We start from the raw sequence: 22,369 nt of genomic DNA on the forward strand, positions 1-22,369 counted from the left end.
TAATCCATTGATGTTCATTGAAAAATGTGTCCTTTGGGGATCTGAGTGAGGGAGGTAGAAATGGAGGGAGGGAGAAACTGGGGAAAGCTCTGACTTGGACTAGCTTCTGTACCATTAGGTGATATTTTTCCATTTTTCTGGTTCAGGGAGTCTTTTTTAGTCAGGAATTAGTTGTAAATAAAACTTAGTCTAAATTCTTTGGATATGTCAAATTTTAAGTTTCCAAATTTAAAGTAAAACTTATTTTTAAATATATTCTTTGTTAAATTATACAGTTGGTGGACATTTCATCTAAATATTGTTCTAAAACCTTTGTTATCTCTAGTTTACTGACCTGAAGTCAATTTTAAAAAATACTTATATTTTCATGGATATTTATTTATTTATTTATTTAATGACTTACTTAGTGATATCCAGATCAAATATTTAACAACAATAACAGAAGGTAAAGGTATTATGTAGAGATGAAATTGGATTATAGATCATTGTTACTATTTACTGTTATTTTAAAATTTTACATTTTTACTATTCAAGTATAGTTGACATACAATGTCAGTTGACATACAATGTCTTTTTTATGGCAAAAAAGAGGCTATTTAGAGATATGGTTTAAAAATGAAAGAAAAACATAGTAATCCAACAATTCTATAGATTACTCAGTATTCACCACAATACGTATATTCACCATCTGTTACCATAAAATGTTATTAAAATATTATTGACTATATTCTCTATGCTATACTTTTCATCTCCCGGACTTATTATACAACTGAAAGTCTGTACCTCTTAATTTCTTTACCTATTCCCTGTGTACCCCCCCAACTCCCAACTCCTCTGAATCAGTTTGTTCTCTGTATTTATGTTTCTGTTTTTTTGTTTGTTCATCTGTTTTGATTTTTAGATTCCATATACAGATCATAGGGTATTTGTCTTGTTCTTGTCTGACATATTTCACTTAGCAGAATACCCTCTAGGTCTATCCATGTTGTTGCAAATGGCAAGATATCATTCCTTTTTATGGCTGAATAATATTTTATTTTATATATGTCAAATATTTTTTATCCATTCATTTATGGATGGACACTTGGATTGCTTCTATTATCTTAGCTATTATAAATAGTGTTGCAATAAAAAAGAAACATATATGTCTGTTCAGGTTAGTGTTTTCATTTATTTGGATCAATAACCCTACTGGAATTACTGGATCATATGATATTTCTATTTTTAATTTTTTGAGAAACCTCCATACTGTTTTCCATAGTGGTTGTACCCATTTTCATTCCCACCAATAGTGCATGAGGGTTCTCTTTCTCCACATCCTCACCAATTACTTGTTATTTCTTGTCATTTTGATACTGGACCTTTTTTTTTTAATTTTTATTTATTTATTTATGATAGTCACAGAGAGAGAGGCAGAGACACAGGCAGAGGGAGAAGCAGGCTCCATGCACTGGGAGCCCGATGTGGGATTTGATCCCGGGTCTCCAGGATCGCGCCCTGGGCCAAAGGCAGGTGCCAAACCGCTGCGCCACCCAGGGATCCCTGATACTGGACCTTTTGACAAATGTGAGGTGATATCTTTTTGTGGTATTTTTCTGATAATTTGTGATAATAACCATCTTTTCATGTGTCTGTTGGCTCTCTGTATGTCTTCTTGTGAAAAATGTCAAACACAGCTGGAGGTATCACAATCCTAGACTTCAAGATATACTACAAAGATGTAGTAACCAAAGCAGTATGGTTCTGGCACAAAAATAAACACATAGATCAATGAAACAGAATAGAGAGCTTAGAAATAAACCCATGTGATTAATCTATGACAAATGAGGCATGAATATACAATGGGGAAAAGATAATCTTTTCATTTAATGGTGCTGGGAAAACTGGGTAGCTATATGCAAAAGAATGAAACTGGACCACTTTCTTTTACCAAACACAGAAATACACTCAAAATGGATTAGAGACTTAAATGTGAGACCTGGCCATAAAACTCTTAAAACATAGGCACTAATCTCTTGGACATCAGCCTGAGCAACATATTTATGGATATGTCTCCTCAGGCAAAGGAAACAAAAGCAAAAATAGATATTGGGACTACAAAATAAAAAGCTTCTTCACCGTGGCAGAAACTATCAACAAAACAAAAAGGTAACCTGGTGAATAGGAGAAGATACTTGCAGATGATATATTCAATAGGGGGTAATATAAAATATATATAAAGAACTTATACAGCTCAAGAGCAAAAAAGCAAACAATCCAATTAAAAAGTGGGTAGAAACCTGAATAGACATTTTTTCATGGATCATTTAGTTGGAATTTGAGAGCAGCTGTGATAGAAATTTTCATTCATTCACTCATTTATTAATTTAGTAAACATTTATTGAGTACCAACCATGTGCAGTTACCATGCTAGAAGCTAGAAATGTGATTGGGAATAAAACAGGCTTAGTTCTTGTCCTTCTGAACTTTATATGCTAATGTAGTATGCTACCAGATTAACCCTGAGCTCAGAAGGAAAAAGAAACTACTCATGTTAGTATGGAACAGAAAAAGCTTTAGTCTTTTTGCACCAAAGAAGGAGGAATATTGGGATTTAGTGAGTTTAAAACACACCCAGTAAGACAAAATAATACATACTACTGGATTTTGCAAAGAGGTCTTTGGTGATTTGGGACCAAGTATATCAATTCAGCTCATGTAGGGTACTTGGCAGGAGAAGACACATGGGCAGAGGAGTATAATGAAGAACTGAAGTGTGCCATGAAGTGAAACCTGAGCCATAAGAAACACCTATACTTGATACAGCAGCATCTCTTTCCTTTCAGACTACACCAGAATGGAGAGGATTCTTGTTAGCCTGGGAATCACCTATTGAAAATGTTGATTGGCTCCACCAATGGAAACAGCATGGGTGTCCAAACGACCCCATACAGGGGAGCAGTTAAGGACAACTCCCTAAATAAGAAATATGCACTGAACAGCTAATGAGTGAGAAATACAATTTTGTTGGGTTATGCTACTATTATTTCTGGGTTCTCTGATTGAGTTATGATACTGTTATTTCTGGGATTTCTGATGTAGCAGGTGGCAAGTCTTATCTTCACATACAGTGAATGAGCAATTGAAAGTAGAAGTATATCCAGTTATTATAAATGCTTTTTGAAAAAATTATGGCAAAAAAGAGGCTATTTAGAGATTTGGTTTAAAAAAAAAGAAAAAACAAAGTATTGTTTGTTTGAAAAGAGAAATCTTTATCATATTTGGAGGCTGACTAATGTTGGAGGGGGAACTTTTTTTTTCTGTATATTTTTTATTGGAGTTCGATTTGCCAACATATAGCCTAACACCCAGTGCTCATCCTGTCAAGAGCCCCCCTCAGTACCTGTCACCCAGTCACCCCATCCCCCACCCACCTCCCCTTCCACCACCCCTTGTTAATTTCCCAGAGTTAAGAGTCTCTCATGTGCTGTCACAGAGGGAGAACTTATAACACAAGAAGAGCATACAAATGACAGAGCAAACAGACAGAAAATGACCATGACCATGAGAAATAGAATATTGGTAATAACTATAAGGCCAACTTCATAAAAGAAACTGTGGGACTGTCCTACAACTGATAAAAAACCAACTTAAGATCTGGGGACAGAGCAATGACCATGAAAAGAATCCTTGCTTCCTGGTCTATCCAGTCAGCAATTTAGAAATGGGCCATCAGTGCCTCCTTAAGAATCCTGGAGTATCTGGACTCATTTAGTGAGAGAACAGAGTAGGAAACCCAGGCCAGGAAACATGCCCAAGAGGACTCATTAACATCCTGTTTCCAGGACCAGCATTTCCAAGGGAGACCATTTCAGCTGAGCAGTAAGTCCCTGGGAATGTAGGAGTGGAATAAAGTAGAGAGAGTGGGGTCATGGGATAAGGAGCCAGAACAGCCTCCCCAAGGACAGGCACAGCAAGGTCTCCCTTGGGTAGCTCTTCCCATATCTACTTCCTCCAGATTCCTGCTGCTTTCATCTTTGCTCCAGACCCCAGCAAGAGTAAATGACAGTCTGAGCATCTGGACCCAAGCACTGAGTCTGACAACTTCTCCAGAAGAGCTGGATGGGTTCTCACCTGGAGAACTGAGTGATGGAAGCAGTTTCTCCTAATTATCCACAGCTGTGAGAACAGGAAACCCATCTCTGAAGGAAGAGCTCCACGGAAACTGCCCAAGGACTGTATTTGTCCTCTGTCTCTATTACATCTCCAGACAAGACCTCTAGAGGACCAGAAGGACCAGATGCCGCCCTGACGCCTGCCTTGGTCAGACTCCTCAGACTCTTAACTCAACTTGGCAAAATTTAAACCAGTTGGAAACTGCTGGAAAAGCTCACTCTTTCCCCATTTCTATAGGACAATCTTTGACTCTCCACCCCCAGGGCAGCTTGCATGGTTGGGCAGCTCGGCTTCTCACTACCTGAGGTAAAGACTTTCTCTCTCTTTCAGGGAAGTAAGTATCCTCTAGACATGTTGAGTTGAGAAACAGGGCCCAAAGCAGACCCTAAGAACTTAAGCTACTCTGTCTTCCAGGTTCTATGTACTCTGTCCTAATGCCCCATAGTCTTGGTTTCTAAACATGAAGAAAAATGAATGAAAATGAAGAAAGACATGCTACATCCCAGGTCTGAGTGTCTGCTTCCTGGTGGGAGTATCAGTACCTGTCCTTAGAGCCCAGGCTTTGCTGGCCTCTGCTGGGGACTTTTGCACCTCTCAGGTAATAAATGCCTCCAAATCAAAGGGCCAGCTAAAAAGCCAGATGCCTGTCGTATGCTCTAAAACTTTTCCACCATTAAAGTCCTGTGAACCCAGAAGAGACCAGTAAAAGAACCAGTGAAATGTCCTAATATAGAAGCCACAATATAGGAGAAAGACTTACAGAATGATTTGCTTCCCTTACAGATTCTTTGATGCATGGTCAAAATTGGACTATCAGGCTAGTTCCCATGATGCATGACCTTGATAGTTGTTAATCCCAGGTCCCTGTTTCTTCTGACATTTCTCTGGGGGTGGGTGCCATACCCTAATGGCAGCTTTCCAGAAGAGCAGTTCATCCTCCTTATGTCTGTGGCCCTTCAATCCAGTGTAGATATTCTGTCCCAGCAGGAGGAAGAGCAGGGATCTGGGTCAGGTGCAAGAGAAGGAGGGTAGACTTATTGAGCCTGATTACAACATGTAGCACATGCTCTTTTGCTGCCAGCGCCTTTCAGTCATTTCTCCCAAAGACAAACATTCTGATTGTCCTGGGCACGGCCTCCTCTTCACAGAGTTTTGAATCCTCCCAGGCTTGCATGTTTTCATAACCTATAATAAAACACCTACGTTGTCACTGAGCCTAAAGTTTTAGCTCATAAAAGCAACACCACATCAAACACACCAAACCCTCGACTCAGTCTAGAATCCCTTCTGCACATGGAGAGTGTGGAGGTTATTGGTCCAGAGGGATGACTGAGGTGGACATAGTTTAGCTCTTCCTGTGAGGCTTACATCTACAGCCTTGAGTGCTACAAACAAATGTAGACCTAAGGTATATGGACCATGAAGTGGAAGTGCTTTGTTGAAGTCACACTTCTGTACGTGCTTTAGGATTTTATATTCAGAACAGGTCTGTTAGGACACTAACTGGGGATTTAAATCATGAGACAACCATTATACTTAAAACATAGTTACAAAAGTAACCAAGGGCTTGGGTTCCAGGATATTGCTTTCTATTGAGAGAGAGATGATTTAATCATTCTGGAATGATGCATATCGAGACTTGATGTCCTGCATGATATTTTCATGTAGTGACCTCTTAATATTTAGCTATTGCTGTGATGTTTGCTCTCCATTCGGATGGTTCTTTCCTCAAGATACAATTAAAAGTGTCAGAACCTGAGAGATCAAGAGGTCAAGTCCATGTCCAGTAGGAAAGACATCGCCTCACTAGATTCACTTTGGCCATCATCAGGAGCCTGTGATGTTACAAACGAGGGGCCACCTTAGCCAACATTCACTGAGAATGTGTTTGCTTCTAGGCAACTAAAGAAACAACACAGAATGGAGTACTGGAACTCCACCTTGGGCAGTGGCTTTATATTGATGGGGATTCTGAATGACAGTGGGTCTCCTGAACTGCTCTGTGCCACAATCACTGTCCTATACATGTTGGCTCTGACCAGCAATGGCCTGCTGCTCTTGGTCATCACAGTGGATTCCCGGCTCCATGTGCCCATGTACTTCCTGCTCGGCCAGCTCTCACTCATGGACCTCCTCTTCACATCTGTTGTCACTCCCAAGGCCCTCGTGGATTTTCTGCAGAGTGAAAACACGATCTCCTTTGGAGGCTGTGCCCTTCAGATGTTTCTGGCATTGACGCTGGGTGGTGCAGAGGACTTGCTGCTGGCCTTCATGGCCTATGACAGATATGTGGCCATATGTCATCCTCTGAACTACATGGTTTTCATGAGGCCAAGGGTCTGCTCACTCATGGTGGCCACGGCCTGGATCCTGGCATTTCTGAGTGCTCTAGGCCATACCTTGTATACCATGCACTACCCTTTCTGTAAAGTTCGGAAGATCAGGCACCTGCTCTGTGAGATCCCTCCTTTGCTGAAGTTGGCCTGTGCAGATACCTCCCGATATGAACTCTTGGTGTATGTGACAGGAGTGACTTTCCTTTTGATGCCTCTTTCTGCCATTGTTGCCTCCTATGCACTAATTCTGTGTACTGTGCTTCACATGCCCTCAAATGAGGGGAAGCAGAAAGCCCTAGTCACCTGCTCCTCCCACCTGACAGTCGTTGGGATGTTCTATGGAGCTGCCACATTCATGTATGTCCTGCCCAGTTCCCTCCACAACCCCAGGCAGGACAACATCATCTCTCTTTTCTACACGGTTGTCACTCCAGCGTTGAACCCCCTTATCTATAGCCTGAGGAATCAGGAGGTCATGGGAGCCTTGAGAAGGGTCCTGGGAAAATATATGTTGCCAACACACTGTACCTTCTAAAGAGGATTCATGGCTTGTCTCTCACCATTTCTTTTCCCAATCAAAAATTGTACACAATTGGTCTTTATGTGGTACTATGTTCAAGTAGATAGAAACACTTAAATAATTTCTATTTCAATATAGTTGTGAGCATTGACACCTTAAGCTGTACTCACATGGGACACACCACCTTGACCTTGTAAAAGGAACTAGATGTCCGTATTGTAAAAGATACTAGAAGAAGTAAAGCATGAACTGAGTATCATAGACTCACTTCATGGTAGGGCATCATCCTGACATGATTAGCAAGTAAGTCGACATGGTTAGGGGACCAAGTTTCAGTTTCAATATCATGCAGCAGTGAGAAACAGCATTAGTTTTAGGGTGACCAAGTTCAGTAACCTCTAAATAACAGAGGAGGACTGCTCTTTTCGGCAATTAAAGTTAGAAATAAATACCCTCATAAGATAAAGTGGCCTTCTTTATTAGGTTTTTCAAGCAATTATTTAGAAATAGTAATAGTTTTGTAACTGCATTTGTACTCAAGACTTTAGAAGTAGTCCATATTGAATAAAGATAATACCTATTTTGAGATAGTGAATAATGAAAATAGTGCATTGTTATAGTGTTTAAAAATAAACAAGAGATGAATAATATAGAATGTGAAGGTACCAGATTTGATTCAATATAGACACAGTAACAGAGACATCTGTTGCATAGACTACTTGAATTAAAAAAATGTGATTTAAAAAATGTGATTTTACATGTGTAAGGATATATTTGAAACATCAAAACAGTTGCAAGAAGCTCATATTCTTTTTTTTATTGGAGTTCAATTTGCCAACATAGAGCATAAAACCCAGTGCTCATCCCATCAAGTGCCCACCTCAGTGCCCATCACCCAGTCACCCCCACCACCCACCCACCTCCCTTTCCACCACCCCTTGTTCGTTTCCCAGAGTTAGGAGTCTCTCATGTTCTGTCTCCCTCTCTGATATTTCCCACTCATTTTCTCTCCTTTCCCCTTTATTCCCTTTCACTATTTTTTATATTCCCCAAATGAATGAGGCCATATAATGTTTGTCCTTCTCTGATTGACTTATTTCATTCAGCATAATACCCTCCAGGTCCATCCATGTCAAAGCAAATGGTGGGTATTTGTTGTTTCTAATGGCTGAGTAATATTCCATTGTATACATATACCACATCTTTTTTTAAATTTTTATTTAAATTTTTATTTTTTGTCTCTTTTTTAAATAATAAATTCATTTTTTATTTGTGTTCAATTTGCCAACATACAGAATAACACCCAGTGCTCATCCCATCAAGTGTCCCCCTCTGTGCCCGTCACCCAGTCACCCCCACCACCCACCCTCCTCCCCTTCCACCACCCCCAGTTCGTTTCCCAGAGTTAGGAGTCTTAATGTTCTGTCTCCCTTTCTGATATTTCCTACCCATTTCTTCTCCCTTCCCTTCTATTCCTGTTCACTATTATTTATATTCCCCAAATGAATGAGAACATATAATGCTTGTTCCTCTCCGAATGACTTATTTAACTCAGCATAATACCCTCCAGTTCCATCCACATCGAAGCAAATGGTGGGTATTTGTTGTTTCTAATGGCTGAGTAATATTCCATTGTATACATAAACCACATCTTCTTTATCCATTCATCTTTTGATGGACACCGAGGCTATTCCACAGTTTGGCTATTGTGGACATTACTGCTATAAACATCGGGGTGCTGGTGTCCTGGTGTTTCACTGCATCTGTATCTTTTGGGTAAATCCCCAGCAGTGCAATTGCTGGGTCATAGGGCAGTTATATTGGGACTTCATCAAGATAAGAAGCTTCTGCACAGCAAAAGAAACAGTCAACAAAACTAAAAGACAACCTATAGAATGGGAGAAGATATATGCAAATGACGTATCAGATAAAGGGCTAGTATCCAAGATCTATAAAGAATTTATTAAACTCAACAGCAAAAAAACAAACAATCCAATCATGAAATGGGCAAAAGACATGAAGAGAAATCTCACAGAGGAAGACATAGACATGGCCAACAAACACATGAGAGAATGTTCTGCATCACTGGCCATCAGGGAAATACAAATCAAAACCACAATGAGATCCCACCTCACACCAGTGAGAATGGGGCAAATTAACAAGGCAGGAAACCACAAATGTTGGAGAGGATGTGGAGAAAGGGGAACCCTCCTGCACTGTTGGTGGGAATGTGAACTGGTGCAGCCACTCTGGAAAACTGTGTGGAGGTTCCTCAAAGAGTTAAAAATAGACCTTCCCTACGACCCAGCAATTGCACTGTTGGGGATTTCCCCCAAAGATACAGATGCAATGAAACGCCGGGACACCTGCACCCCGATGTTTCTAGCAGCAATGTCCACAATAGCCAAACTGTGGAAGGAGCCTCGGTGTCCATCAAAAGATGAATGGATAAAGAAGATGTGGTCTATGTATACAATGGTTATTAACCATTAGAAACGACAAATACCCACCATTTGCTTCGATGTGGATGGAACTGGAGGGTATTATGCTGAGTTAAATAAGTCATTCGGAGAAGGACAAAAATTATATGTTCTCATTCATTTGGGGAACATAAAAGTGAAAGCGAATAAAAGGGAAAGGAGAAAAAATGAGTGGCAAGTATCAGAAAGGGAGACAAAACAGGGAAGACTCCTAACTCTGGGAATCGAACTAGGGGTGGTGGAAGGGGAGGTGGGTGGGGGGTGGTGGTGACTGGGTGACAGGCACTGAGGTGGGCACTTGATGGGATGAGCACTGGGTGTTATTCTGTATGTTGGCAAATTGAACACCAATAAAAAATAAATTTATAAAAACGAAAGAAATGGGGTCTTGAAATTGAAGAGGCCTAGGATGAGGGTGGGGGGTGAGAATAGGTTTGTGGGCCCCCCCTTACACGGCAACCAGAACTAACCTCCACCCTAGCTACCTACCCCCAGTGTATTCAGCCTCAGCTTCCTCACCAACACTTATAGAATGCCATCCAGGTCCAGGTTCCTGGATGGGAGGACCCCTGCTCCAAGCTACTTTCACTTGAGGGTATAGTAATTTGTGGTCACAAAGGGCATCTTGCTGACCACAGCCATTTGCTGCTTTTGCCATACCTCTATCAGTAGTGGGGTACCTGGCCGACTGTACTCAGAGGGCATATAACCCATGGCCACATTCTTTTTTAGGAAGGGAGAGGGGCAGCCACTGGTCACTGTACCAATCACGGTGCCCTCCATATTCAGGATGGGGCTGTGTACCCACACAGGTGCCCCCTCGCATGTTAACCCCACATGTCTCTGCCGCACCTTGCCCTTCAGCTGGCCAGTGATGACCGAGGCTCCAGGGAAGTCCATGGCAGCTTGGTGGCGCTTGCCCAGTGTCCAACTAAGGCTGCCTTCCACAGGTGTGGTGTGCTCATCGATGTCACTCCCATACAGGCAGAGGCCTGCCTCTAGGCGCAGGCTGTCCCGAGCTGCCAGCCCTGCCAGCTTCACCTCTGGGTTTTCCAGCAGAGCTGCAGCTAGGTGGACTGCCGCTGCTGCTGGCACCGAGATTCCCACACCATTCTCTCCTGTGTGGCCATAGCGGGTCACGCTGCAGCCGGACACACCAAACACCTCCATCACAGCACTGGTTATGAAGGGCAATTTCTTCAGGTCATCTGCTACGCCAGCCTGCAACACCTGGGCCGCAGTGGGGCCTTGCAGGGCTAGCAAGGCATTATCCACTACCTCCAGGCTCACATCATTGCCCATGTTTTGAAGCTCCCTGACTTTGCCCTGAATGAGGGCCAAGTCCTTGTCCCAGCAGCCAGCGTTGGACAACACATACAGGTGCCCCTCAGAGGCGCTGGTCACAATCAAGTCATCTTTGATGCCTCCAGCCTTATTGGTAAACAGCAACAGTGTCCCCTGGTTTGGCCTTAGCTCTGCAATATCTCCAACCACTAGACTCTCCATCAGCTTCACCCGGTCACAACCAAGTATCTTGGTCTGCAACATGTGGGACACGTCAAAGAATGAGCAGTGCTGGAGTGTATGCAGGTGTGAATCAATGTGACTGTCCTGGTGCTGTACAGGCAGACTCCAGCCTGCCAACGCCGCCATCTTCCTGCCATGAGCCGGGTGGAAGTCATAAAGAGGTGTCCTTCGGAGCACATCCTGCGGGTGGCTGGGTTCAGGGCCACCAGTGTCCTGACCTCCACCCTTCTCCCTCGCCCACCTCCAAAATCAGCACCATGCTCCAGCACCCTCTACCCCACCTGTGCCCAACTGAGCCTCTTGTTTGTTCTTTAAACATTTGATATAATTCCCCTGGGAAGCCATCTGGCCCTGGACTTTTGTGTCTTGGGAGGTTTTTGATGACTTCTTCAATTTCCTCCCTGGTTATTGGTCTGTTCAGGTTTTCTATTTCTTCCTGTTCCAGTTTTGGTAGTTTGTGGCTTTCCAGGAATGCGTCCATTTCTTATAGATTGCCTGATTTATTGGCGTATAGCTGTTCATAATATGTTTTTAAAATCGTTTGTATTTCCTTGGTGTTGGTGGTGATCTCTCCTTTCTCATTCATGATTTTATTAATTTGAGTCTTCTCTCTCTTCTTTTTAATAAGGTTAAATAATGGTTTATCTATCTTATTAATTCTTTCAAAGAACCAACTCCTGGTTTTGTTGATCTGTTCCACAGTTCTGGTCTCGATTTCGTTCAGTTCTGCTTGAGTCTTAATTAACTCTCTTCTTCTGCTGGGTGTAGGATCTATTTGCTGTTTTTTCTCCAGTTCCTTTAGGTGCAAGGTTAGCTTGTGTATTTGAGTTTTTTTCCAATTTTTTGAGGGATGCTTGTATTGTGATGTATTTCCCTCTCAGGACTGCTTTTTATGTATCCCAAAGATTTTAAATGGTTGTATCTTCATTCTCATTAGTTTCCATGAATCTTTTTAATTCTTTTCTAATTTCCTGGTTGACCCTTTCATCTTTTAACAGGATGGTCTTTAACCTCCACATGTTTGAATTTCTTCCAAACTTCTTCTTGTGATTTAGTTCTAGTTTCAAAGCATTATGATCTGAAAATATGCAGGGGACAATCCCAATCTTTTGGTATCAGTTAACACCTGATTTGTGACCCAGTATGTGGTCTATTCTGGAGAAAGTTCCATGTGCACTTGAGAAGAATGTGAATTCAGTTGCATTTGGATGTAAAGTTCTGTAAACATCTGTGAAATCCATCTGGTCCATTTAAGCTCTTGTTTCTTTGGAGATGTTGTGCTTAGAAGACCTGTCGATTGTAGAAAGCGCTATATTCAAGTCACGAAGTGTGTTATTTTCTAAGTATGTCTTAACTTTGGTTATTAATTGATTGATATAGTTGGCAGCTCCCACATTCAGGGCATAAATATTCATGATTGTTAGGTCCTCTTGTTGGATAGACCCTTTAAGTATGATAGAGTGTCCCTCTTCATCTTTTACTACAGTCTCTGGGATAAATTTTAATTTATCTGATATGAGGATTACTACCCCTGCTTTCTTTTGAGGACCATTGGAATGGTAAATGGTTCTCCAACCCTTGATTTTCAGGCTGTAGGTGTCCTTAGGTGTAAAATGAGTCTCTTGTAGACAGCAAATAGATGGGTCTTGCTTTTTTATCCAGTCTGAAACCCTGAGCCTTTTGATGGGGTCTTTAAGCCCATTCATGTTCAGAGTTACTATTGAAAGATATGAATTTAGTGTCATCATGATATCTATTCAGTCCCCATTTTTGTGGATTGTTTCCTTGGACTTCCTCTTTCTTTTACAGAGTCCTCCTTAATATTTCTTGCAGAGCTGGTTTGGTGGTCACATATTCTTTCAGTTTCTGCCTATCTTGGAAGCTATTTACCTCTCCTTCTATTCTGAATGAGAGCCTTCCTGGATAGAGTATTCTTGGCTGCATGTTCTTCTCATTTAGGACCCTGAATATATCCTGCCAGCCCTTTCTGGCCTGCCAGGTCTCTATGGAGAGGTCTGCTGTCATCCTAATGCATCTCCCCATAAAAGTTAGGAATTTCTTGTCTCTTGCTGCTTTAAGGATCTTCTCATTTTTCAATTTGCAAGTTTCACTATTAAATGTCGAGGTGTTGAGTGGTTTTTATTGATTTTAGCGGGGGGGGGAATCTCTCTATCTCCTGGACCTGAATGTCTGGTTCCCTTCCCAAGTCAGGGAAATTCTCAGCTATTATTAGTTCGAATACACTTTCTGGTTCTCTGTCCCTTTCGGTGCCCTCTGGAACCCCAATTAAACGTAGAGTTTTCCTTCTGAAACTGTCATTTATTTCCCTTAACCTTTCCTCATGGTCTTTTAATTGCTTTTTTCTTTTTTCCTCAGCTTCCTTCCTTGCCATGAACTTGTCTTCTATGTCACTCACTCTTTCTTCTACCTCATTAACTATTGTCTTTAGGACCTCCAGTTTGTATTGCATCTCATTTAATTGATTTTAATTACGGCCTGATTAGATCTAAATTCTGCAGTCATGAAGTTTCTTGAATCTTTTATGCTCTTTTCCAGAACCACCAGTAGCTTTACAATTGTGTTTCTGAATTGGCTTTCTGACATTGAATTGTAATCCAAAATCTGTAAATCTGTGGCAGAGAGTACTGTTTCTGATTCTTTCTTTTGTGGTAAGTTCTTCTTTCTAGTCATTTTGCTCAGTGCAGCGTGCCTAAAAACACGTTGTACTGGAAAAAGGAAGAAAGAAAAGAAAAAGCAAAGAGAAAACAAAAACAAAAACAAAACAAGGATGGGTATCCTCTGGTTCTATATACGGTAAGTCCCTCAACTTCCCCTGGAGCTTTCCAGCGCTGCTTGGTCAAGAACTTGCTCTTCCCCTGTCCTTCCAGCTGGTCCTCTGGGGGAGGGGCCTGCTGTACTGACTCAGGTGTGTTCACCTTGGGGAGCTGCCCCCCCCCACCCCCGCCAGGTGCCTGGCTCAGTGGGAGCTGTTTACCCCATGAGGCCTCTGTTCCCTGGTGCCCCCCGATCCATCCCAGGCACAGGGTTACACCAGGAGGGACAACACCTATGGCAGTGGCCAGCTCTCCGCCCTGAAGTCAGCTCCCCCAGTAAGCACCCACAGTGTCCCAGTCCACACTGGCCTGGATGCTCTGAGGGTGAGGGTGGAGGTGGGGCACTGATCTGCACAACTTGGGGGCACCCAGTGGCAGGAGCGACCTCGCTGTCCTGTGCCCTCCCGGCCCCGCCTGCCCCAGGGGAGCGCAGGATCCTGGGGTGTGTCCCCTGCGCCCTGGGGTCCAGGGCCTGAGCTCCTGGAATCACGCTCCGGGCCCGCGGCTCCCGAAGGCAGCAGCCCCCAGCCCCCTCCCCGGAGCCCCCGCCTGAGCTGCTCCCGAGGCCCCGCCGGGCGCTCCAGCCCTTTACCCGCTCGGCCCGCGGTGTGGGGCGCTTCCTCTGTTAGTGACCCCGGGGACCTGGGGGCTCCTCTGCCCCTCCTGCGGTTCTGCCCGAGTTCCCTGCGAGCGCCTTTCCCTCTGGGAAGAATCTGGTGTGGATTTTTAAAGTTCCTGCTTCTCCGAGGCTGGGCTTTCCTGTCCTGGAGGCTCTCTCCACCCGGCCTTAGCCCGGCTCCTCGCGGGGGCCCCTCCCCCACAGGATTCTTTTTTATTTTATTTTTTTTCCCCATCTTCCTACCTTGTTAGAAGACCAAACTCTTCTCACTGTAGCGTTCCAGCTGCTCTCTCTTCAAATCTCAGGCCAAATTCGAAGGTTTTTCAGGATGATTTGAAAGTTATCTAGGTAAGTTGGTGGGGCCAGGTGACTTGGGGACCCTAATACTCTGCTATCTTGCCCTCTCAAATGAACAGTTTTGGCCAATTTAGTAAACATCAAAGAGATGTAGCAGATATTTTCCTTATATTACTTATTTTATCCTAATGATTTTTTGTAGCCCTTTAGAGGTGAAGATTATGAACAATTTGATAGTAATGTGTGTGTTAACCTTTGTTTTCAGTTTCCTTTTAAAAACCTGACAGGATTTGTTGGCTAGGGAAGTGTTTACACAGTTGGTGTAAATCCATCTTTTTCCTTTGTATTCTTCAGAAGATCATATCCTTATAATTCTCAATCTTAATTCAGAATATATTTACATATATTTCTTTTAGTTTTCCTTAATAATTTCATAAGTGATACTTAAGTTTTTAATTTTTTGCAACTTATTTTGGTACATGAAGTATGGTGAGGCTTTAAGTTAATTGTGCTTCCAAATAGCTGATTTTCCTATTAGCATTCTTAATAATCCTGAAATGTTATTAATTTATTGTTATTATTACTTTTACAATTGTTTGGCTATATACTATCTTCTTACAACAAGAAAGAGTATCTCTAGGCTAGTTCTGTAGTTGGAGTGGTCTATTAAGACTTTCCTCTAAAAAAAAAAGACATTTCTCTCTCATTTTTCCTCATCAACTTTTTTTTTTTTTTAGTTTTATTATCTATTTAATCTTCCTGGGTAACTTTCGAATCATTAGCTATATGTCCCCAAAATTCCATCGGTATATTCATTGCAACTGTATTTAACTCAAATCGATTGGAGATTTTGACTTTTTTGCAATATAGTCTTACCATGCCATTACATCACCCTAATACAACCTGTGGCTCTCTGAAAATACCATTTCAAAACACCTTCACTCTCAGCTTAGGACTTTGTATCATACATCCTTAAGAAAAGAGGAGTCTTACAGGAGTTCCTCATCTTTCCACTAACAAATTACCAGCACATCTGCACACAGCTTTTAGTTTTTTAAAAAAGCATGTTTGAGGACAAACATTCCTGTTGTGCTTTTGATACCTAGCTCTCTTACTACTTGAAGAAATTGGTCTTGGAATTACTTGTTCTCCTCTGGATCATCTCTATCTCTATTGGAACATTTGTTAGAGGTTACAGACATGCACTAAGGTGCATGCCTACCCCCTAGCCCCTGCATTACAGTTGTGATTGTCAACAAAGCAAAGGTTTATGACTCAGCTTTTTGACAAAAAAAGTTGGTACATTTTATAAAATGGTAAATGTGAATTTTAATATCATTACCTATGAGGACCAATGAGCATGAAAGGGCTTAGAGATTAAACACTACATTCCAATGGTATACAATAAATTTTTATAATCCTCATACTTCAAACATTTGAAAACAATTTTGTGAGAATACTTCCAACAGGACTAACTAAACAGGATTTGTCATTAATGTTCTTATTCTCCAGCTCTTTGTGTGTCTTTCCCAAGATGACTTTCTGTCTTGAATTGTGCTTCCTTCTTAACTTGCCTAAATCATCCTGCTCACTTTTCCAAACTCATTTTTCCCTCTTTAAATGCTAAGTAGGAAGACTTGCAATTCAAGGCCTCAGGCAATATGTCATTCATTTTGAATTAAAATTTAAAGAGCATGGATTTTACAGCTTAATAAAATGAAAAAAATAGAATAAAATTGGGAATGCAAAATGGTTCAGTCATGGTGGAAAACAGTTTGCCGGTTTCTTATAAACTTAAGATACGTGTATACAACTGAGCAGGTTCACTCTGAGGTATTTACCACAGTGAACAGTCAATTTATACTCATTCGAAAATCTTTCCATGGATGTTTATAATGTTTTTTATGATTCACGGGTGGAAACATCACAAATGTCCTTCAACTGATGAATGGATAAGAAATTATGATACATCCATACAACTGGATACTACTCAAATAAATGGGAATGGTAAAAATCAACTGCAATGTAGGAATATGGTTAAATCTCAAGCATATTATGCTAAGTGGAAGTAGCTAGACTCAAAATGTATGATACCATTTTCTTGACACTGTGGAAAAGGCCAAGACACTGGTGATAGTCAATGGATCAGACAGTTGGCAGGGTTTAGGTGAGTGCTAAGTGAGAATTTAGGGGTTGATGAAATTTGATACTTGGATTTGATAGTGATTACATAATATACAAATTTGTCAAAACTTGCAGAACCATGTACTAAAAAAGGTCAATTTTACTGCATGCAAATTTTACCTCAATAAAAATGTTTAAAATAGGAAATGATATCTGTGTAAACGAATGAGGCTTTTAATATTCTGCTTCCATAGCTTTCTTTTAGCACACACAGAAAAATTCTATTTCCATCAAATTATTATTTTTTTAAAATTTTTTATTGAAGTTCAATTTGCCAACATGTAGCATAACACCCAGTGCTCATCCCGCCAAGTGTCCCGCTCAGTGCCCATCACCCAGTCACCCCAACCCCCCGCCCACCTCCCCTTCCACTACCTCTTGTTCATTTATCAGAGTTAGGTGTCTCTCATGTTTTGTCACCCTCAATGATATTTTCACTCCTCTCCCTTTATTCCCTTTCACCTATTTTTATATTCCCCAAATGAATGAGAACACATAATGTTTGTCCTTTTCCGATTGATTTGTTTCACTCAGCCTAATACCCTCCAGGTCCCTCCACGTCGATGCAAAAGGTGGGTATTTGTCGCATCAAATTATTTTTGTCAAGATTTTAGTTTTACTATTTTAATATATTGGATACTAACCCTTTATCAAATATGTCACTTGCAAATACCTTCTCCCATTCCGTTGGTTGCTTTTTAGTTCTGTTGGTTGTTCACTTTGCTGTGCAGAAGCTTTTATTTTGATGAAGCCCAATAGTTTATTTTTGCTTTTGTTTCCCTTGCCTCATGAGACATACCTAGAAACAAACTGCCCCAGCTGATGTCAAAGTTGTTACTGCCTCTGTTCTTCTCTAGGATTTTTATGGTTCCTGTCTCACATTCAGATCTATAATCCACTCAGAATTTATTTTTGTGTATGGTGTAAGAAGTGATCCAGTTTCATTCTTTTGCATGTTGTTGTCCAGTTTTCCCAACACCATTTATGGAAGAGACTGTCTTTTTTCCATTGGATATTCTTTTTTGCTTGTTAAAGATTAATTTACCATATAGTTGTGGGTCCATTTCTGTTGTGGTTCTGTTCTGTTGATCTTTGTGTCTATGTGTGTGCTTGTAGCATACTGTTTTGGTCATTACAGCTTTGTAATATAACTTATAGTCCAGAAGTGTGATGCCTCCAGAGTTGCTTTTCTTTTTCAAGACTGTTTTGCCTAAAAAAAAAAAAAAAAAAAGACTGTTTTGCCTATTTATTGCTTTTTGTGGTTCGATACCAATTTTGAGATTATTTGTTCTAGCTCTGTGAAAAATGTTGCTAGTATTTTGATAGGGATTGCATGAAATATGTAGGTTGCTTTGGGTAGTATAGACATTTTAACAGTATTTGTTCTTCTAATCCATGAGCATGGAATGCCTTTGCATCTTTGTGTGATCTTCATTTGCTTCCAAAAGCATTTTAAAATGCAAAAATATATATTTCAATTAATGAAGTTTACCAATTTATTTAGTAAATCAATTTCTTTCTTTACCATGCACCCTGTGTTATATAATTCCCTAGGCATGATGTTTTTCTTGCTGAAATTACAGATTTTATTGGGTGAATCTTTGGCAATACATTTTTTATTGTTGGTTATTAATTTGTCTTCCCTCTTTTTTGTTAAGGTTTTATTTATACATGAGAGACACACACTGACACACACACACACACAGAGAAAGAGAGAGAGAGAGAGAGAGAGAGAGAGAGGGAGGCAGAGCCATAGGAAAGGGAGAGGTAGGCTCTCTGCAGGAGTCTGCTGTGGGAGTCGATTCCGGATCCCGGGATCATGCCCTGAGTCAAAGGCAAGCGCTCAACCTCTGAGCCACCCAAGTGTCCCACAAGTAAAGATTTTAATTGACAATGACATTCTGCAGTTTTTTTTATTTTAATAAATTTATTTTTTATTGGCGTTCAATTTGTCAACATACAGAATAACACCCAGTGCTCATCCTGTCAAGTGCCCACCTCAGTGCCTGCCACCCAGTCACCCCATCCCCCGCCCACCTCCCCTTCCACCACCCCTAGTTCGTTTCCCAGAGTTAGGAGTCTTTCATGTTGTCTCCCTTTCTGATATTTCCCACTTATTTTTTTTCTCCTTTCCCCTTTATTCACTTTCACTATTTTTTATATCCCCCAAATGAACATTCTGCAGTTTCAATACTGTGTGTATTTATTTTTCTTTTTTTCTTTTTTGGCTCAATGATTACAACCTGATTCACTCTCTATTGAAGTATCACTGAGTCAGACAACAGTAACACCAAGTCTCACATGCCATGCACAGGCCGAATAGAAAGCCAAGGTAAATGAAGGGAAGATTCCATAACTATAGGCTCCATAGGACACATCTTAAGGACTGAAAATAATGTCCAGGTAGGGAGGATCACAAAGGAAGTGGTGGGGGTGGTAGGTGGGGAAAGATCTAGAAGGAGTATCCTACACTGACACAAAACCCACCTTAAGATCTTGGGACTGAGCAATGACCATGAAAAGAAGCCTTGCTTCTTGGTCTATGCAGTCAGCAATTTAGAAATGGGCCATCAGTGCCTCGTTAGGGTAGCATAGAATCCTGGAGTTTCTGGGCTCATTTAGTGAGAGAACAAAGAAGGGATACCAGGCCAGGAAACATGCCCAAGAGGACTCATTAACATCCTGTTTCCAGGACTAGCATTTCCAAGGGAGACCATTTCAGCTGAGCAGTAGGTCCCTGGGAATGTAGAAGTGAAATAAAGTAGAGAGAGTGGGGTCACGGGATAAGGAGCCAAGCTTCCCCAAGGACAGGCACAGCAAGGTCTCCCTTGGGTAGCTCTTCCCAGATCTACTTCCTCCAGATTCCTACTGCTTTCATCTTTGCTCCAGACCCCAGCAAGAGTAAATGACAGTCTGAGCATCTGGACCCAAGCACTGAGTCTGACAACTTCTCCAGAAGAGCTGGATGGGTTCTCACCTGGAGAACTGAGTGATGGAAGCAGTTTCTCCTAATTCTCCACAGCTGTGAGAACAGGAAACCCATCTCTGAAGGAAGAGCTCCACGGAAACTGCCCAAGGACTGTATTTGTCCTCTGTCTCTATTACATCTCCAGACAAGACCTCTAGAGGAACAGAAGGACCAGAAGCGGCCCTGATGCCTGCCTTGGTCAGACTCCTCAGACTCTTAACTCAACTTGGCAAAATTTAAACCAGTTGGAAACTGCTGGAAAAGCTCACTCTTTCCCCATTTCTACAGGACAATCTTTGACTCTCCACCCCAGGGCAGTTTTCATGGTTGGGCAGCTCGGCTTCTCACTACCTGAGGTAAAAACTTTGTCTCTCTTTCAGGGAAGTATGCATCCTCTAGACATGTTGAGTTGAGAAACGGGGCTCAAAGAAGACTCTAAGAACTTAAGCTACTCTGTCTTCAAAGGTTCTCTGTACTCTGTCCTAATGCCCCGTAGTCTTGGTTTTCTAAACATGAAGAAAAATGAATGAAAATGAAGAAAGAGTCTATGCTACATCCCAGGTCTGAGTGTCTGCTTCCTGGTGGGAGTATCAGTACCTGTCCTTAGAGCCCAGGCTTTGCCAGCCTCTGATAGGGAACTTTTGCACCTCTCTGGTAATAAATGCCTCCAAATCAAGGGCCATCTAAAAATCAATGATCTGCCTGTCATATGCTCTAAAACTTTTCCACCATTAAAGTCCTGTGAACCTGGAAGAGACCACTAAAAGAACCAGTGAGGTGACTAAAAATAGAAGCCACAATATAGGGGAAAGACTTAGAGAAAGATATGTTTCCCTTACAGTTTCTTTGGCGCACAGTCAGAATTGGACTATTGGGCTAGTTCCCATGATGCATGACCTTGATAGTTGTTAATCCCAGGTCCCTGTATCTTCTGCCTTTTCTCTGGGGGTGGGTGCCATACCCTAACGGCTGCATTCCAGAAGAAGAGATCCTTATCCCTGTGGCACTTCAGTCCAGTGTAGATATTCTGTCCCAGCAGGAGGGAGAGCAGGGATCTGGGTCAGGTGCAAGAGAAGGAGGGTAGACTTATTGAGCCTGATTACAACATGTAGCACATGCTCTTTTGATGCCAAAACCTTCCAATCATTTCTCCCAAAGACAAACATTCTGGTCTTTCTGGGCAGGGCCTCCTCTTCAGAGTTTTGAATCCTCCCAGGCTTGCATGTTTTCATAACCTATAATAAAACACCTACGTTGTCACTGAGCCTAAAGTTTTAGCTCATAAAAGCAACACCACATCAAATACACCAAACCCTTGTCTCAGTCTAGAATCTCTTCTGCACATGGAGAGTGTGGAGGTTATTGGTCCAGAGGGATGACTGAGGTGGACATACTTTAGCTCTTCCTGTGAGGCTTACATCTACAGCCTTGAGTGCTACAAACAAATGTGGACATAAGGTATATGGACCATGAAGTGGAAGTGCTTTGTTGAAGTCACACTTCTGTACCTGCTTTAAGATTTTCTTTTTTTTTTTTTTATTTTTATTGGTGTTCAATTTACTAACATACAGAATAACACCCAGTGCCCGTCACCCATTCACTCCCACCCCCCGCCCTCCTCCCCTTCTACCACCCCTAGTTCGTTTCCCAGAGTTAGCAGTCTTTACGTTCTGTCTCCCTTTCTGATATTTCCCACACATTTCTTCTCCCTTCCCTTATTTTCCCTTTCACTATTATTTATATTCCCCAAATGAATGAGAACATATAATGTTTGTCCTTCTCCGACTGACTTACTTCACTCAGCATAATACCTTCCAGTTTTATCCACGTTGAAGCAAATGGTGGGTATTTGTCATTTCTAATAGCTGAGTAATATTCCATTGTATACATAAACCACATCTTTATCCATTCATCTTTCGTTGGACACCGAGGCTCCTTCCACAGTTTGGCTATCGTGGCCATTGCTGCTAGAAACATCGGGGTGCAGGTGTCCCGGCGTTTCATTGCATTTGTATCTTTGGGGTAAATCCCCAGCAGTGCAATTGCTGGGTCGTAGGGGAGATCTATTTTTAACTCTTTGAGGAACCTCCACACAGTTTTCCAGAGTGGCTGCACCAGTTCACATTCCCACCAACAGTGTAAGAGGGTTCCCTTTTCTCCGCATCCTCTCCAACATTTGTTGTTTCCTGCCTTGTTAATTTTCCCCATTCTCACTGGTGTGAGGTGGTATCTCATTGTAGTTTTGATTTGTATTTCCCTGATGGCAAGTGATGCAGAGCATTTTCTCATATGCATGTTGGCCATGTCTATGTCTTCCTCTGTGAGATTTCTGTTCATGTCTTTTGCCCATTTCATGATTTGATTGTTTCTTTGGTGTTGAGTTTAATAAGTTCTTTATAGATCTTGGAAACTAGCCCTTTATCTGATATGTCATTTGCAAATATCTTCT

At 41.6% G+C, this 22,369-nt stretch overlaps 2 protein-coding genes across 2 annotated transcripts; one reads left to right on the plus strand and one right to left on the minus strand.

Moving 5' to 3' along the window:
* Positions 1-6,075: 6,075 nt before the first annotated feature.
* OR2AG1C (olfactory receptor family 2 subfamily AG member 1C) lies at positions 6,076-7,026 on the plus strand. Its single transcript, NM_001388911.1, is given in 1 exon segment — positions 6,076-7,026. A coding segment is annotated over 1 exon segment (951 nt).
* A 3,050-nt stretch (positions 7,027-10,076) lies between these two features.
* LOC485342 (aminomethyltransferase, mitochondrial-like) lies at positions 10,077-15,970 on the minus strand. The gene is made up of 2 exons (XM_038568121.1): positions 15,912-15,970; positions 10,077-11,259 (listed from the first exon to the last, which is right to left on the minus strand). The coding sequence occupies exons 1-2, from the start codon at positions 15,968-15,970 to the stop codon at positions 10,077-10,079; spliced, it is 1,242 nt and encodes a 413-aa protein (XP_038424049.1).
* Between the last annotated feature and the right edge of the window lie 6,399 nt (positions 15,971-22,369).

The sequence above is a fragment of the Canis lupus genome, chromosome 21, assembly GCF_011100685.1.
Source record: "Canis lupus familiaris isolate Mischka breed German Shepherd chromosome 21, alternate assembly UU_Cfam_GSD_1.0, whole genome shotgun sequence".
Taxonomy (NCBI): Eukaryota; Metazoa; Chordata; class Mammalia; order Carnivora; family Canidae; genus Canis; species Canis lupus.

What these genes read in the sequence shown, in the direction of transcription:
- LOC485342 (XM_038568121.1), bottom strand. Translation starts at nt 15,970, where the DNA reads ATGTCTGTAACCTCTAACAAATGTTCCAATAGAGATAGAGATGATCCA. An exon ending in GATGATCCAGAGGAGAACAA is followed by an intron (nt 11,260 to 15,911) that starts GTAATTCCAAGA and finishes CTGATTTTGGAG; the next exon opens with GTGGGCGAGGGAGAAGGGTG.